The 17,006-nt window shown below is 44.9% G+C and overlaps 1 protein-coding gene across 3 annotated transcripts in view; it reads left to right on the forward strand.

The window, feature by feature from the left end:
* The window catches only part of DCBLD1 (discoidin, CUB and LCCL domain containing 1), a 75,559-nt gene that overhangs the window by 52,539 nt on the left and 6,014 nt on the right, over nt 1-17,006 (forward strand). For all 3 annotated transcript variants that reach the window (XM_084777323.1, XM_084777324.1, XM_084777325.1), the window contains exons 5-9: nt 107-179; nt 4,718-4,851; nt 11,762-11,802; nt 13,808-13,895; nt 15,598-15,647. In XM_084777323.1, coding sequence (XP_084633449.1) covers nt 107-179; nt 4,718-4,851; nt 11,762-11,802; nt 13,808-13,895; nt 15,598-15,647 — 386 coding nt within the window. The remainder of the gene's footprint in view (nt 1-106; nt 180-4,717; nt 4,852-11,761; nt 11,803-13,807; nt 13,896-15,597; nt 15,648-17,006) is intronic.

A 17,006-nucleotide genomic window follows, 5' to 3' on the forward strand; every position in this document is an offset into this window, starting at 1 on the left:
CTTATATCATCAAAGAGGGGGGGAAAAACCTTTAAATTGAAGTACAGTATAGTGATTTTCTTTGGTTTCATTGTAATTCGATAACATATAAATTCTTCCTTTCCAGCAAATTCTGCCCAGCTGGTTGTAGAGACGTAGCAGGAGACATTTCTGGGAATGTGAAAGATGGCTACAGAGATGTAAGTGATTAGGAGTAAGTAAGTGTTGCTTGCTTCACCTAAACTAATTGCCAAGTCAAAGGAAACATACAGAAAGGTGCACAGATGCAGGCTTTGCTTTTTCATGAGACGGTGAAAGGCGATAACTTTAAAAACAAAGTTGTCTGTGCGTCCATTCTTACTTCCAGCATTTCCAGTGAAGAGTTGTAGAAGTGAAGTGAAAAGCAAAAATATTTTTAACACCTAAGAAGTGTTTTTCCATGTACTGGTCAGCATCCTGTTCCCATAAGGAGTACATGAGACAGATCTACTGTAAGAACGTAAAGGTTTGCTTCCGACCCACATTTCCTCAGTTTAGTTCAGGCTGCCTGCTGCTGGGTCTGAGGTGAGGTGGTGGATCACAGGGCAGCATCTGTTGACCCAGGGATCGCTGGGAAGCAGAGCCAGGGAGAGGGGCATTCCACGGACCCTTTCAGTGGCACATTCTTGGTGGCCACATTTCTTCCCATAAGGCTACACCTCATGAAGCTTCTACCATGTGCTAATAGTGCCACAGGCCGCCATTAGCTTTTATTAAAACGTGAGCCTTGAGATCTAAACACCGTCTAATTTCCACAGAAAGCCAGAGACTTTGTATACTCGTTTACTCATTCATTCCCCCCTCCCCCCCCCCCCCCCCCCCGCCTCCCTGGGTACATCATTTTTCTTTTACGTGTGTGTGTGTGTGTGTGTGTGTGTGTGTGTGTGATACATATATAGATGCACATGCTATGGCACACATGGCAGTCACAGAACAGTTCTGTAGAGTCAGTTTTCTCCTTTCCCTTTCTGTGGGACTGGCAGGCCTGTGACATCAAGTGGTAAGCGCTGTTGACCCTGAGTCATCTGGTAGCCCTAGTCCTGTGTAGCCACTCCAGTGGCTTCTGTCCTAGAGCTAGTGACATGACTGGTTACATCACAGGATAAAGCCATCTGTCCTCTCATTCGCTACTTCTACCCATCCCCTCCATTTTTATGTCTAAGGACTGTCTAGATTTTATATATATTGTTCCCACAGAAAATAAATCCCAAAAGATTATTTTTCTAATATATCTGTCCTACCTCCTAATACGTGTAATCTACTATTTATTTCTACTTACAAGCTTCCAACCTGGTAATCTGTGCGCCCTCCCCCCCCCATTACTTTTTTTTTTTTTTCGAGACAGGGTTTCTCTGTGTAGCCTTGGCTGCCCCGGACTTGCTTTGTAGACCAGGCTAGCCTCGAACTCACTTCAATCCACCTGCCTCTGCCTCCCAAGTGCTGGGATTAAAGGGGTGTGCCACCACGCCTGGCATTATATTACTATTTAAAATAGTTGAATTTACACTTGAGTTAAAAGTTGATTAGATTTATTTAAGGTATAGTGCTGGGAAAACACACTGATATATCCTCGTGCATGGAGAAGTATCTCTTTGAGGAAAGAAAATGTGATTTTAATTTTGCTGTAGGTTGTTTTTTACTTTTCATTTTTATTTTTCCTCTTAGCACATCCTGATTTTGAAATAGGTCGTGCTGTAATTTTGCTTTTTGTTTCCTCTTTCCTGTATTGCTTTTGTTCATAAATTGGGCACAGGATATTCATCTGGACTGTTGGACTTTACTTCTTTTCTTTCCTGCACACGGAACACTAATTTTTGACTCTTTTAAAGTGTTTATGTCCCACCCCCACCCCCCTTTGACTATTTATGTAGAGAAGCTATTCCTAAATGAGCTAAAAGACAATGTTGGAGTCTCTTCCCACTCGGTGGGAAGGCTTTCTTGTTCTCCTGGGGTTGGGGCGCTAACCCTCCTGTGTCTTAGAGCTGCGTTTATCTGCAGGTGCTAGCACTCAGGTTCTCCTTACTCACCAACTGCTTGACACTATTTGCTCTTGGAAGCAATCTCTTTAGAGACTTCTGGTTAGTACCTTCCATGTATCGGTCAGATACTCAAGAGCATAACAGTGTGGCACACACCAAGGTTGCAACAACATCTGCTGTCTCTAACTGTCTGTCTGTCTGTTTTTTTCTTTCTTTCTTTCTTTCTTTCTTTCTTTCTTTCTTTCTTTCTAGACAGCGTCTCACCAGGTACCTCTGTAGATCATCCTGACCTTAAACTCAATGCCTCTGCCTGCGTCTGTCTCCCAATTGCTGCGATCAGAGACATTTGCCACCATACCCAGCCTTTTTTCCCCTTATATTTTGAGAGAGAGAGAGAGAGAGAGAGAGAGAGAGAGAGAGAGAGAGAGAGAGAGAGAGAGAGGAGAGCGTGTGTGTGCTCGCGCATGCAGATGAATGTTTGTGGAGGTCAGAGGACAGTTTCAGGAATTCATTCTTTTTTTCCGTGGTGGAATCCAGGCATCAAACTCAGTTTGTCAGGCATGCCAGACAAGCCTTTTGTCTACTGAGCTGTCTTACTGGCCCATCTCTCCCATTTTCTGTGGATTAGGGGTTTGATCAGGGTTTGCCTGGGTTCCCGCTTCAGGCTCTCATGAAGATGTGGCTGAAGTGTCAACTGGAGCTTAGGCCCCTCTGTGGCTCCTCTAGTGACAGGTGGGATTCTGAGCTCCCAGTGCTGGGCACATTCAGCTACTTGAGGAGGGTCATTGGACCAAAGACCTTGCTCTCTTGGGTCTTGGCTGGTGCTACTGTCATTCTTGCCATGTGTCCTCCTACCATGGCTGCACACATTTCCTGAAGCCAGCAAGGAAGAATCACTAGGGAAAAAAGTTAGTCTCCCACTAATATGGGATATATTGGATAGGGGTGACATCTACCTCTTTGCCACGTTCTGTGAGCTATTAATGGAAGACCGTCACAGCTTCCCTTCTACAAGGGGGATTACCAGGAGACAGGGCCTAGGGGTTATTTTAGAGTCTGCTCCACAGGAGCTTCCTCTTAGGAAACACATTCAGTATAACAAGTCTTTTTTTTTTTTTTTGAGGATTCTTTGCAAAACTAAAGCATCCTGTGCATCAAGAAAACAGGATCTGGAAAACTAATTACTAGAGGAGCCATTGAAGTAGCAAGCATTCTGATTTGAGGGAGAATGTGTCATTGGGTTTGTTTGTTTGTGGCAGGCTCACATGTAGCCCAAGCTGGCCTTGAATTCTGTGTATCCATGGCTGGGCCTGAGTTTCTGCTCTGCCTGTCTGCATCTCCCGGGCACTGACATCACACAGCTCACTGAGAGTATGTGATCTTGAGATAACTACAGAAAAAGCATCGATTCATTCTGTGTGGCCCCATAAAGCAGCGAGCAGCAGAACCAATGGGTAAACACAGAAATGCCAATCTCAGCTGCATAAAAGGAAATCATCAATAGCATAGAATGTAATAGGGTATCTGGAGCACGTGTAAAGGTTACAGGCATTTGGTGGTGGTAGCATGTGTGAAAGAAGGTATCAGTGGGGTGGGCACAGAGAGGATCTTCAGGGGCTGTTGGTGAAGAACTTTAAAGAGCCTTTTGAATCCTTAAGATTCTGAGTTCTGTCTTGTCTGACAATGTAGGCATCTGCACTGTGTCTGTTTTCAGCGCCAATAGAGTAGTATAGGTTTTGGGGTTTCCTCGTAAGATCTAGATCTGACCACAGGGCAGCTTTTCTTGGGCACTTCTCCAGCATGCCAATACTGATAGAGAGGTTTTTGGTTTTTTTTTTTTTTGTTTTTCGAGACAGGGTCTCTCTGTGTAGCCTTGGCTGGCCTAGACTCACTTTGTAGACCAGGCTGGCTTCGAACTCACAGCGATCCTCCTGCCTCTGCCTCCCAAGTGCTGGGAATAAAGGCATGCGCCACCACCGCCCGGCCCTGATAGAGAGTTTTTTACCAAGAGTTCTTAGTGAGAGGTTTTTATCAAATAGTTTTACAGAGAAGTTGCAGAGAGAACAAGCTAGACACAGGTGAAGACAGAATGAGCCAGAGAAGAAGCCAGAAGATAAAAACTTATTGCCAGAACTAGTTTGAGGCCAGGCAGAGAAAGAAGCCAGTTTGAATCAATCCACTTGGAGAGGAGTTTTGGCCGGAACAACTGACTTGAACCAGCCAGCAAGGTTTTAGAAAGAGCTAGAAAGACTTGGGAATGGCTCTTATCTCATCCTCTCATCTGAGGAAATAAAAACATTTACGTAGATGGGTTCCTGAGCTCCTCTCGTTTGAAACTGCTCTTGAGACACTGGAGGGTCCCTGTGGCTTCGCTAACATGTGGCAGTTGGCAGGACCTTGTTAGCTGTGGCAGAACAAGACAAAGTCCTTAACTCAGTTCAGATTTTGTGGCTGCGGACAGGGGCCAGGGTACTACTTTAAATGCTAAGCAAGCAAAAATGAAAAAACTTAGAGGGGTGTGCATCTCTAATCCCAGCACTGCAGAGGCAGAGACAGGCAGGTCTGTGAGTTCAAGGACAGCCCGGTCTACATATTAAGATTCAGGACAGCCAGGGTTAGTGAAACCCTAACTCTCAAACCCCCCAAACCGTAGAAAAGTCCAGCTTTGCTTTAAAAGTGTAGGTCAGTGAATGCTGAATGCCTGTGTCGCTCTGTTTCAGACCTCTTTGTTGTGCAAAGCTGCCATCCACGCGGGAATCATCGCAGATGAACTAGGTGGCCATATCAACCTGCTGCAGAGCAAAGGGATAAGTCACTATGAAGGAATCCTGGCCAATGGCGTGCTCTCCCGGCAGTAAGTACTTCGCTTGTGTTCTGAGAGGAGAAAGCCCGAGGTCGTGTTTAGTCAGCTCACAGTTTTGAAAGGGCCGCGGGGATGTGACATCAAGTGGTAGATAGTCTGCTGTGGAAATATGTGTGATCGCCCTTCCACGGTGGCTCAGCAATTAAGAGCACTTGTTGCCCTCCCAGAGGACCCAAGTTCAAATCCCAGCACCCACATTGGTAGCTCACAACCACCCATGATGCCACTTCTAGGGTATCTTCTTCAGGCACCAGGCATGCAAGTGGTGCACATACATTCACTTATATACTTAAAACATAAGATAAATAAATCTTTAAAAATGTATAAGAGTTTTGACAGCATTTATAGTCTGTCTCTATGTGGAAAATAAGTGTAGCAATAAAAGAGCCTCCTGGGTCTGCTTGCATCTAAGTTAAAATGGCAGACACCTGAGCCTGGGGATGGAAGACTGCCTCCACTCCCAGCTGCACCTGCGGGAGAGAAGTAACGCTTATTCCTTTTGGGTTTGTATAATTTCAGTAAACAACTGAGATTATCTCCAGTTTTATGTAATACTGAAGGGGACGAGGAACTGAGTTTTTTTTGTTTTTTTGTTTTGTTTTTTTAAGAGCCACAGAATGCTCCCATCCTCGGGGGGGGGGGGGGGGGGCGGGGCGGAGGGAGAGAGAGAGAGAGCACTCAATGGCTTTTATTATGTGTTAGCATATCAGTGTGATAGTGGCTCAGTTTGCTTCATGGGGTTGGGGATGTAAACTGATTTAAACCTTTCAAACTATGCTCTGTATACATTCTGCTATCCCTACAGTTGAGGAGACACTCAGAACAGCAGGGCAGCCTAATAATGTAAGCTGCTCCAAGGCGCAGATGCCCAGACACCTGAGAGGCTGTGATGGGTGGTGGAGAAGGAGGCTGCCTGCAGATGGATGGATAGTGCCCTCCCGTGTTCTCTGCCTGCCCCTGGAAATGTGTCCTTTTACTACGATTGTGTTTTGGACATGTTTCCACAGAGTTTTAGTCTCAAGGAAAAGGCTCAGGACAAGCAACACACACTTTGTGATCCAAGGATAGGAAATGAATCAGGACCCTCTTCCACACTCAAGTCTTGACATGGCAGTCTCTATCCTGACTATTTTATGCTAGTCACCTTTTGAATTACTGTTTTCTGCTAATCCTTCTGTCACTACTGCTACAGTTCTGGGGTTACAGGCATGCACCCAGTTTATTCCATGCTGAAGATCAAACCCAGAGCTCTTGTCATGCTAGACAAATATTCAAGTTCCCAGCCACCTGCCCCCAGCATCCCAGTCCTCTCCTGCACACAGAAAGCCCAAGGAGACATTTCACTGTTCTCTTCTTGTTCTGCATAGTTTTATGTCAGCTTGACGCAAGCTAGTCATCTGAGAGAAGGAACCTCAGTTAAGAAAATGCCTTTAACTCTAGCACTCAGGAGGCAGAGGCAGGTGGATCTCTGTGAGTTCCAGAACAGCCAGGGCTATTACACAGAGAAAGGCTGTCTTGAAAAACCAAAAAAAGGAAAAGAAAGAAAATGCCTCTGCAAGAAGGTGTAGTCAAGCCTTTGGGCCATTTTCTGAATTAGTGATTGACTAGGGTCCAGTCCGTTATGGGTGGGGCCGTTCCTGGGCAGGTAGCCCTGGTTTCTGTTATTTAGCAGGCTGAGCAAGCCAAGGGAAGCAGGCAAGTACGCAGCACTCCTCCATGGCCTCTGCCTCAGTTCCTGCGCTCAGGTTCCTGCCCTGCTTGAATTCCTGTCTGATTGTGTTCAGTGATGAACAGTGGTATGGAAGTGTAAGCCAAATAAATTCTTTCCTCGCCAACTTGCATGTGTTTTATCACAGTAATAGTTGTTGGTTTGTTTGTTTAGACAGGGTTTCTCTGTGTAACAGCCCTAGCTGTTCTGGACTCACTTTGTAAACCAAACTGACCTCGAACTCACAGAGGTCCTCCTGCCTTTGCCTCCTGAGTGCTGAGATTAAAGGCATGCACCATCACGCTTGGCCAGTTATAGTAATATTGACTGAGACAACCCTCGTAAGAGTATATGAGTTATCTTGTTTGGTAGGAATCCTGTTACAAGCATGTATGCTATCCCAGCACTTGGGAGTCTGAAGCAGGAAGATGGTGAATTCCAGCCCAGCCTGGGCTATATATACCCAGACCCTGTGTCAGAAAACCTGGGGGAATGTGTGTGTGTGGGGGGGGGGAGGTTCACATTCTGGATCACACATCTATCAGTAGATGATAGGTTTACAAGTTAGCATAGGTTTGATGAGTCTGATGTCATTTTGAGAACATACATAAATATATTATACTTTAACAAAGGTGTTACTTTTACAGGAAAATGCATTCTAAGTTTTTGAAAAAAAACAAATAAACAAACAAACAAAAAGCAAAACCCACTTTAGAAGTTACAAGTAAAAACTGGCTCAAAACCCCCTTTTCAGGTTGGAGTCTTGGCTCCTAGGAGCAGGATTTAGAAGGAACACGTGAGGTTAGGAAAGAAGGTGGTGTTGTGACCTCCATGAAAGAGGCCAATCATAGATACGGCAAAAGGAAAGAGCAAAGCCTACAGGGGGAATGGTTGGTCAGAGGCTGAGGAAGGACGCTAGAGGAGATGGAAATGGCTGTTGGCTTGCCATGTTCATAGCCAAACAGGCTGCCAAGTGGCTGAGGAGAAAGAAGAAAACAGTTTCCCACTTGGGGTGGAAGTGGTTACTGGTCGCGTGGATGCATTCTGGTCTAAGACTGACAGACAGTGCAAGCCCTGCTGATGGGATCCCCAAAAGGTTGTCCACTGAGGAGAGTGTGTGCTGCGCACAGCAGCAGGGGCTTGGAGGGCCCATTTGCCTTCATTTTCCAGGGAGTATGTTAACGATGAAAAGCTAGCTGAGTGTTCTTTTCTCACAGAAAAATGCCTTGTTTTGTTTCAAGAAAGGGTCTCATCCCAGGGTAGGTTGCAGCTTGCTGTTAGCCAGCCTGGTCTTGAACTCCTGTTTCCTCTTCCCAAGCTCTAGTGTCACAGCCATGCATTCCCATGCTCAGCAGGATGGTTCTAGAAACTGATGTCATCACTGAGATAAATGAAATTATACCACATACATACTTTTTCTGCTCTTTTTTTTTTTTTTTTTTGGACAGTCTTCCTGTGTAGTCCTTGCTGACTTGGAACTTCTTAAGCAGACCTGGCTGATCTCAAACTCAGAGAGATCTGCCTCCTGAGTGATGAGATTAAAAATGTGTACCGCCATACCCAGCTAATACATATAGGTATACATATGCTTTTAAAAATGCACATAAGTGTTTTTCTTGCATGCACGTATGTTTACCACGTTCATGCCTCATGCCCAACACGGTCAGAAGATCACCTAGAACTGTAGTTACAGAAGGTTGTGAGCCACCACGGAGTTGCTGCAAATCAAAATCAGCTCCTTTGGAAGATCAAAAGTGCTCTTAACCACTAAGCCCTCTTTCCATCTTTCCAGCCCGTACGTGTAGTTTTTACATGTATATCTACCTCAAACTTTGAAACATTAAAATTTATATCCTGCTTTATGATAAAACTGATTGTTTATACATTGTATTGCAAACCAGCATGGTGGTACACATCTTTAATACCAGCCCTTGGGAGGCAGAGGCAAGTGGATCTCTGTGAGTTCAAGGCCAGCCTGGTCTACAGAGTGAGTCCAGGACAGCCAGGGCTGTTACACAGAGAAACCCTGTCTCAAATAAAAAACAAAACAAGCGAACAAAAAAGACAATTTGATTGTGACTTTTGAAGATTTTCTACGTTGTCTTTTTCAGTGTTTGTTTTTCTATTGAAGCTAGATATTTTCCAGGTACATATGAGGCTCTCATCTAGATTTGGCTTCAAATACTTTTATTGCATGTGTCTGGATGCTACATTTAAGAGAAAATAGATGTAATATATACTGCTTGGATTTTGTTTTAATTTTGAAGAAAAACATTAAAACGGTTGAGTTAAATGTAGGTTTCATTCTCTCAATTACACATGTAGCAATTAGATTTAATGAATAAGTATAATTTTCACATAACTTGAAGTTAAATTTGCATGTCAAGGATGTACAAAAATGTAAATGATTAGCGGCTTGTTGGCAGTTGGAGGTATATCATGTAGTTATTTGAACTTACTTTCTTGGTTTTGTTTTGGTGGGAGGAGGGAGTCTAGAATTATACCAGGGGCTGTACTTCCTCCTCGTTCCTGTGACATACTCCTGATCTTTATTCTGCACAGGGGTCAACTGTGTGGTAAGCCCGTCTCCTCTACTTGTTTAGATCCTAAGTCTTCAGGGAGCAGCTGTTTTTATCTGTGATGGTTTGCCCTTGGGGAACCACCGCACTGAGGTCACTGAACTTCTGTTCCCACACACGATTGCTTGGTGTTCCGGAAAATAACGCAGACGGAAGCAGGACAGCTGAGGAAGAAGGGGTCCCTAAAGTAAATATCCAGACTGCTGGGATCCAGCCGGGGGTCAGGTCATTTCCTTGACTTGAGGCGACCAGAATGGAATCAGGAAGAGGGCCTGACCTCATCACAAGGGAAAGCCTTTCCTTTGTCCCAGACTGTCAGTCTCTGAAGCCCCAGGGGAGGTTTCTTACCCCTGTAATCTGATGGAATTTGTTCACCCTTCTGTGGATGCCTCAGGGCCCTGCCCTCCCCTGGGTGGTAGTTTTTAAGCAGAAGGGAAGGCTTGTCTACCCTTGTGTGACTTTGTCCGTTTGATACAGTGAGAAGCCTTGATAACGGAGGGAACCCAGGCAGACAGCTGCTGCTGGCAGAACTTTTTCTTGTGTCTTCACTTTTTAAATAAACATTTCTTTTTATTATATTTTAAAAGTGTGTGTGTACATGTACATGCACATATATGCTACAGCCCAACTTGGGAAGGGGGTCGCCTTGAGAGACCACACGAGGCACAACACACTGATGCAAAAGCAAAGGTTTATTGCTGACGCGCCAGGGTCCCTCAGCACTCGGGAGGTGAAGGACCCCCAGTGACTGTTACAGGCTAGTTTTAAAGGCTAAAACCACAAAGCAGGTAGGGTTGCTTATCAAGTTAGACCATATGGACATTAGGACATCTGGCCTTGGGAGACCTCTTGTGGGGACTTGGGTGTGGGTGGTTACTGGAAACCGTAGGGGACCTCTGATATTCGGGAGCTCGCATGTAGCTATTCTGGGAACTAGGGTGGAACTCCTGAGGTTAGCAGTAACGAGAACTGGGAGAAGCCTCTGGGTAGGCAGGGCAAACAAGCGTCTTACATTTTATAATTTTACAATTTCACACTTTCCACACTTACTCTCTCTGGTTGACAACAAAAAAGTAAAAGTAAATATTTCAGTGCCTCACGGCAGTGAGAGCAAGCATAGGTAGGTGTTCACGTTTGATGTGATCTTGGGGCCACATTTCCAGTTAGTGCTTAGTGTTGGGACATTATCAATCCAGCACTTGGAAGGCAGAGGCAGGCAGATCTCTGAGTTCGAGCCCAGCCTGATCTACAGAGCGAGTTCCAGGACAGCTAGAGCTGTTACATAGAAAAACCCTGTCTCAAAAAGCCAAAAAAATAAAGTAAAAATAAAAATAAATAAAAACAAAACTATTAAAAGATCCCGGTATATCATGTCTGGACATGTAACCAAAGGACTTTTACGAGCACATCTCAGTGATCCCTGCCTGTCCTGTTTACATCACTATACGGAGTCATACTAGATGTCCATCACAAATGAATGGATAAAGAAAATTGTACATGCAAAGGAGTTTTGTTCAGGATGAACTTGGGGTGTCTGCAGAAGAATGGAGCCAGAGATCATCATGTTAAGTGAGATTAGCCACACCCAGGAAGATAAGCTGGGATAGGAGATTGTGGCCAGTAGAAGGTTAGTTTAGCCTAGGAAAGCCCAGGCTACAAAACAAGACTATCTTAAAGAAAATAGCGACAAACTGGAAGAGAGATGGGCTGCCTGGGTTTTTTTGTTTGTTTGTTTTGATTTTTTTTTTTGGGGGGGGGTTTGGTTTTTCGAGACAAGGTTTCTCTGTGTAGCCTTGGCTGTCCTGGACTAACTTTGTAGCAATCTGCCTGCCTCTGCCTCCTGAGTGCTGGGATTAAAGGCGTGGGCCACCAACGGCCTGGCTAAGGCTGCCTGGTTTTTATGTGACATACGCTGGAGTGATCCAATAGACGGGCCTCAGTTGAATCACCTCTGTTGAGTTGGCTTGTGGGCAAGACTGTGAGTTGTTTTCCTGACGGATGATTGATGTGGGAGGGCCTGGCATGCCGGGTCGTGCCACCCCTGGGCAGGTGGTCCTGTGCTGTGTAAGAAAGCAGGCTGAGCAAAGCCAGTAAGCAGCTGTCCTTCCTCTTCTGTTTCTGCTTCCTGGTTTCTGTGCATAATCCTTGCCTTGCCTTCCCTTGGTGATGGAGTGGGAGCTAAGAGTTATAAAATGACATAAGCCTTTCCCCCTCCAGATGCTTTGGGCCGTGACGTTTGTCACAGCAATAGCAAGCACACTAGGATAGATGGCTTTAGGTTGGGGAAACCATGGAGAGTTTGGAGTGAGGATGACGGAGTAAATACAGCCAAGGTAACCTTTTGCGCACGTGTGAGAATGCCATAACTATATGCATTTTGTACATATAGTACATACTGTTAAGAAAGGCCATGTCTCAGAGGCTGGCCTTTGTCACATGTTCTAATAGTTAGCTGATCCATAAAATGCTGATGAACATAACAGAAAGCTGGCAGGATTGTGGTCCTCGACACGCGTGGCCATGGTGAACTCCCCAGGGCAGTGCTGGGCTGGGCTCCAGTATCTAACAAAGCAACTCGCTCACGTGTCTCCGCTTGGTCTTTTTTTTATTTCAGTGGTTCTCTGTCAGAAAAGCGCTTTCTGTTTACCACCACAGGTAAGGATCGTGATTCTCATAAGAAATTATTTCTTTAAAAGTCTTTAGTGGGTTGCTGGGCGTGGTGGCACGCCTTCAATCCCAGTGCTTGGGAGGCAGAGGCAGGTGGACCCATGTGAGTTCCAGGCCAGACTGGTCTACAAAAGTGAGTCCAGGATGGCCAGGTCTGCACACAGAAACCCTGTCTTGGGGGCAGGGAGAGTCTTCAGTGGGAATTTAGTACTGCAAACCCCAGGACTATGTAGTTCAAGAATTTTATGGTGTATTATTTTTCTTTTCTTTTCTTTTCTTTTTTTTTTTTTTCTTTGTTGGTGCTTGATCTGTACTTTGCTAGGCATGTGACCTATCTTGAGGTAGAGTCAAAAGGCTCAGGGGTTCAAGATCATCCTCAGGTTCGTAGCCAGCCTGGGCTGGCTCTCTCAAAAAACAAAGAACAGGGCTGGAGAGATGGCTCAGAGGTTAAGGGCACTGTCTGTTCTTCCAGAGGTCCCGAGTTCAATTCCCAGTAACCACATAGTGGCTCATAACCATCTATAATAAGATCTGCTGCCTCTTCTGGGGGACGGACACACATTGTATACATAATAAATTAATCTTAAAAAAACAAAGAACAATGTGTGTGTGCGTGCGTGTGTGTGTGTGTGTGTGTGTGTGTGTGTGTGTGTGTGTACCATAATAATAAGCAATAGCATTCAACAGTATACATTTCTCATTTAACATTGAGTTCTGAGTGCTCTCTAAATTACTGTATGTGGATATGCCATTAATTAACCATTCCCTTCCACAACATTTAAGTTGTTAGATTTTCCTGAAATTTCATTTTTTTAAAAAAAGAGATTTATTTTTTATTATGTATACAGCTCTGCCTGCTTGTTGTACTCCTGCAGGCCAGAAGAGGGCATCAGATCACATTGTAGATGGTTGTGAGCCACCATGTGGTTGCTGGGAATTGAACTCAGGACCGCTGAAAGAACAGTCAGTGCTCTTAACCTCTGAGCCATCTCTCCATCCCTGGTTGTTGGAATTTTGAGGTAGGAGCTCACTGTGTGACCTTAGGTGGCCTGGAATGAGTGGATATAGAGTGACTGATGCCCTCTATTTGCTTCCAGTCCCTGCAGCCAGGGGCCTATTCTGGGATGGGAGCCCCTCTTCAGTTGAGGCAGGAAGGGTAGTAGAGAAGCATGGGACTTTCAGTAGCAGAGTAAAATGACGCATGAGGACAGCATGCTTGCAGTTCCTCTTCAGCAAAAGCACCACCGCTCTGAAAAGGAGACCCCTATGGCTCTCCAGGCTTGGTACCAGTTACCTGTCAAACCTCCCCACCAGCTGTGGACAACCAGTATGAGAGCTTTGTGCCACTGTAGCGACCTTTCCTGACCTGTCTAATTCTGTTTTGTTTTTTGTTGTTGTTGTTTTTTTGGTTTTTAGTTTTTGGTTTTTCGAGACAGGGTTTCCCTGTGTAGCCTTGGCTGTCCTGGACTCACTTTGTAGACCTTGATCCTCCTGCCGCTGCCTCCCGAGTGCTAGGATTAAAGGCATGTGCCACCACGCCCGGCTGACCTGTCTAATTCTGGTTTGGGGAAATAACTGGCACCCTCAGACTGCAAGCTAAGCCTGAGGAATGCAAAGCTGCCCCTTTTGGGTGGAGGAACAGTTTTATTTTTGCAGACTTGGCTCAGCAGTTATATCATCTCTTTTTACTTTGTAACATCGAGAAGGCAAGCATGCATTCATTTGCCCTGTGCATAAAGCAGTTTTGCTTACTTATTTTATTTTGGGTTATTTTGTTTGCTTGTTTTTGCTTTTGTTTTGTTTTGTTTTGTTTTTAGATAAGGTCTCACTGTGCATATCCTTGGCTGGCCTGAAACTCACATAGATCCTCTTGCCTCTGCCTCCCGAGGGCTGGGCTTAAAGTCGACCACCACTGCATCCAGCTCTGAAGCAGTTTTAGACCGTGAGTGTTGTTTGTGGTGATTTGTGTTCTAACGGTGGCTTTACCCTCCAGGAGTGGATGTGACAGCCGTGGCCATCCCCGCAGTGGTCTTCATTACCCTCCTTGTGGCTGGGATAGGCATCTTTGCAGCCTGCAGAAAGTATGTGAATTTACACGTTTTCATTTTTTCTCTATTTATATATGTAAGTAGTTTGCTAAGTTACCTTTTCTCATCACTCTGACAAAAGTAACTTAGGGAATGAAGGGCTTGCCTGAGCTCACAGTGTGAGGGTGCATAGTCAGCCCACTGTTGCCGGGGAGGACAACAGGGAGAGTGTGAAGTAGAGGGTCACATCACATCTGCAGGCAGGAGTCGAGAGACTCCTTTGGCTCCTTTCTCCTCTATTTAATCTTAAACCCCAGCCCATGGAATGGTCCCATCCCCAACTAAGGGAGATCTTGTTCTCTCAGCTAAACCTTTCTAGGCAAGCCCTTATAGACAAACTGAGGCATTTCTCCATGGTGAGCCTAGATCCCAGGAAGTCGGTAGTCCAAACATTCATATTCTTCAGAGGCTTGCTCCTCTCATGCATGTGTGTTAAAGAAGTGGCATGCCTTCTTCAGAGATGAAAGGGTAGTTTATATTTTAAAAGCAAGATGGGTCTGGATGTTGGCATATAAATTATCCAGCACTACATTTTTTGTTTTTTTCTTCTTCTTTTTGGTTTTTTGAGACAGGATGTCTCTGTGTAACCTTGGCTGTCTGGACTTGCTTTGTAAACCAGGCTAGCCTCGAACTCACAGCAATCAACCTGCCTCTGCCTCCCGAGTGCTGGGATTAAAGGCGTGCGCCACCACTGCTCGGCTCCCAGCACTTATGTTCTAAGCAGTTCTCATCACACAGAGGTCTAATTTGATGAAGGTGTCCCCTCCCCCATGGGCACTGCTGGAGCAACACTCTAGGAGCTGGCATGTTCCTCCTGAAATCTCACGTTCTCCCACGCAGTGGAGAGTGTGTTAGAAAGAGGCTCAGGGCCTGGGTTCCGCTCCCACCCCTGTCACCAGACACCCCAGAACTGTCTGCTATGCCTGTTTTCTCATGTATAGAGCAAAGACACTCACCATGGTGGGTACTGACTCTTTTCCATAACCCTATACATTTTTTTTTACTATTTTAACAAATATTAGAAATTGGATTTAAACAAAAGTAGGAAATATTCTCAAATTCCATTTTAAACAGCTTGAGAACTTATAAATGTGTACACTAGTATGAGCAGAATGCCGAATCGTTGTACACCTTCAACATAACTGATCATGTTAATTGCTTTTAAAGGTACCTATGATTTATACTTTATAGAAAATAGAGTCGGGTGTGGTAGCACACACCTTTAATCCCAGCACTTGAGAGGCAGAGGAAGGTGGATCGCTGTGAGTTCGAGGCCAGCCTGGTCTACCGAGTGAGTCCAGGACAGCCAAGGCTACCCAGAGAAACCCTGTCTCGAAATACCAAAAAGGAAAAAAAAAAAAAAAAAAAGAAAGAAAAGATGATCTCTACGAATTACTTAATGATATTATTAGTTTTCTGAGCCATTGAGAAAATCAAATAATAATACATTGCTTACTAATATATAAAATAAAATTAGTATACAATATTTTAGTGAAAATATTGTGACCGTAATTATGAGATATATTTACATATGATCCTACACATACACATAGCTGTGTAAGCCTATGATAGTTTATAGCTCATTTAGTCTTCAGAACAGCCTATGAGGTAAGTCCCTCTGATCCTCATATTATATGAGGAGATAAGGCAGACAAAGTGGCTTATGAATATTTAGCTGGACTTTTTGTCTTGATAGGAGGAAGAAGAAAGGGAATCCGTATGTATCCGCTGAGGCTCAGAAAACAGGTTGGTTAAAAAATTTATTTACAGTTTTATTCCACCTCTAGGGAAAAGGGCAAGTCTGTTAATGCAGCACATTTGGGGGATATAGGTTCATAATAGGACAGTTGCTTAACATGTACAAGGTTCCGGGCTTAGTTCCCAGTAAGCTCCTCTATCTGTGGGTGATATGCTCCAAGACACCAAGGGTTAATCAAAAACGTAGAGAGAACTAAATCATATATATGAAGTCACATATACATGCATAGCTCTGATAAAGTGCACTTTATATATAGGCGCCACGAGAGATTAACAGCTACCTAATAAGGAATCGGCACAGCTATAGTATACTGAAATAGAACGGCCACTGTTTTGCTTTGGGCACTCCATAAAGTGACTAAAGGGGAGTGCTGTAGTTTCTTTTCCGGTTGCTGTGATGAAAGAATCTGAGCAGAGCAACTTGTGGCAGAGGAGTTGTTTGCACTCACAGTTCAGGGCACCGTCCATTGGGGGGGGGGGGGCACAGACAGCAGGAGCTGGAAGCGAACTGGTCACATTGTGTGCCCGACGGGATGCAGGCCCCTGGCCAGGCCTTGTCCACTTCAGTTATAGTTCAGGATCCCAGGCGGGGAATGGGTGGGTGGGTAGGTGGGTGGGTGCTCCCACCTCGGTTACTACACCCAGGTAATCCTCCACCAGATGTCCATTTTCCACGGGAGTCTAGTCCTGTCCATCACAGGAGAGCAGCACATAGAGTGTGGACAAACCAGACAGGAGGATGGTTCACATTCCAGGTGGCACTGTGTGTGAGATTTCATTACTGTGCAAGAACAGCAAGCAGCTTAAAATATGAATTGCTTCTGGAATTCTTCTGTTTAAGATTTTTGGGGAATAGCTCCTCTTCTTCTTGGAAAATAAACTGTAGGTAAGAGGAAACAGCTCTCTGGTTTTTAAAAAGAGATAAGTTCTATAACCTTTGAGTTAGCAAAGCTACAGTGAAGAAATTTCCTGGGTCTAGTCTTTAGTCTGCTTCAGGGTTTTCATGCTGCCGTATCTGTGTTTAGCATGAGCCCCATCCCGTTTAAGCCTCCTTTTCTTTTCATTTGTGTATGTGTACTGAAAATGAGATTGTCATGCTATCTGTCATCAAGGAGAAGTGACAGCTGCCCTGTCAGTGAACTGAACATGTGCTTGGCTAGGGTCCTGTCCTTAGAATCAAAATAAGTAAATACATTCAGGGCCAGTGAGATGGCCTGAGTTTGATCCCCCTGATCCCTCACAAGGTAGAAGAAGAGAACAGACTCCAGGAAGTCATCCTCTGAACTCTCCACACACCATGGCATGGACACACGTGCTCATGCACATTCCATGCGCCATATAGTAGTA

The sequence above is a fragment of the Acomys minous genome (assembly GCF_964271855.1).
Source record: "Acomys minous genome assembly, chromosome: 3".
NCBI classification, from domain to species: domain Eukaryota; kingdom Metazoa; phylum Chordata; class Mammalia; order Rodentia; family Muridae; genus Acomys; species Acomys minous.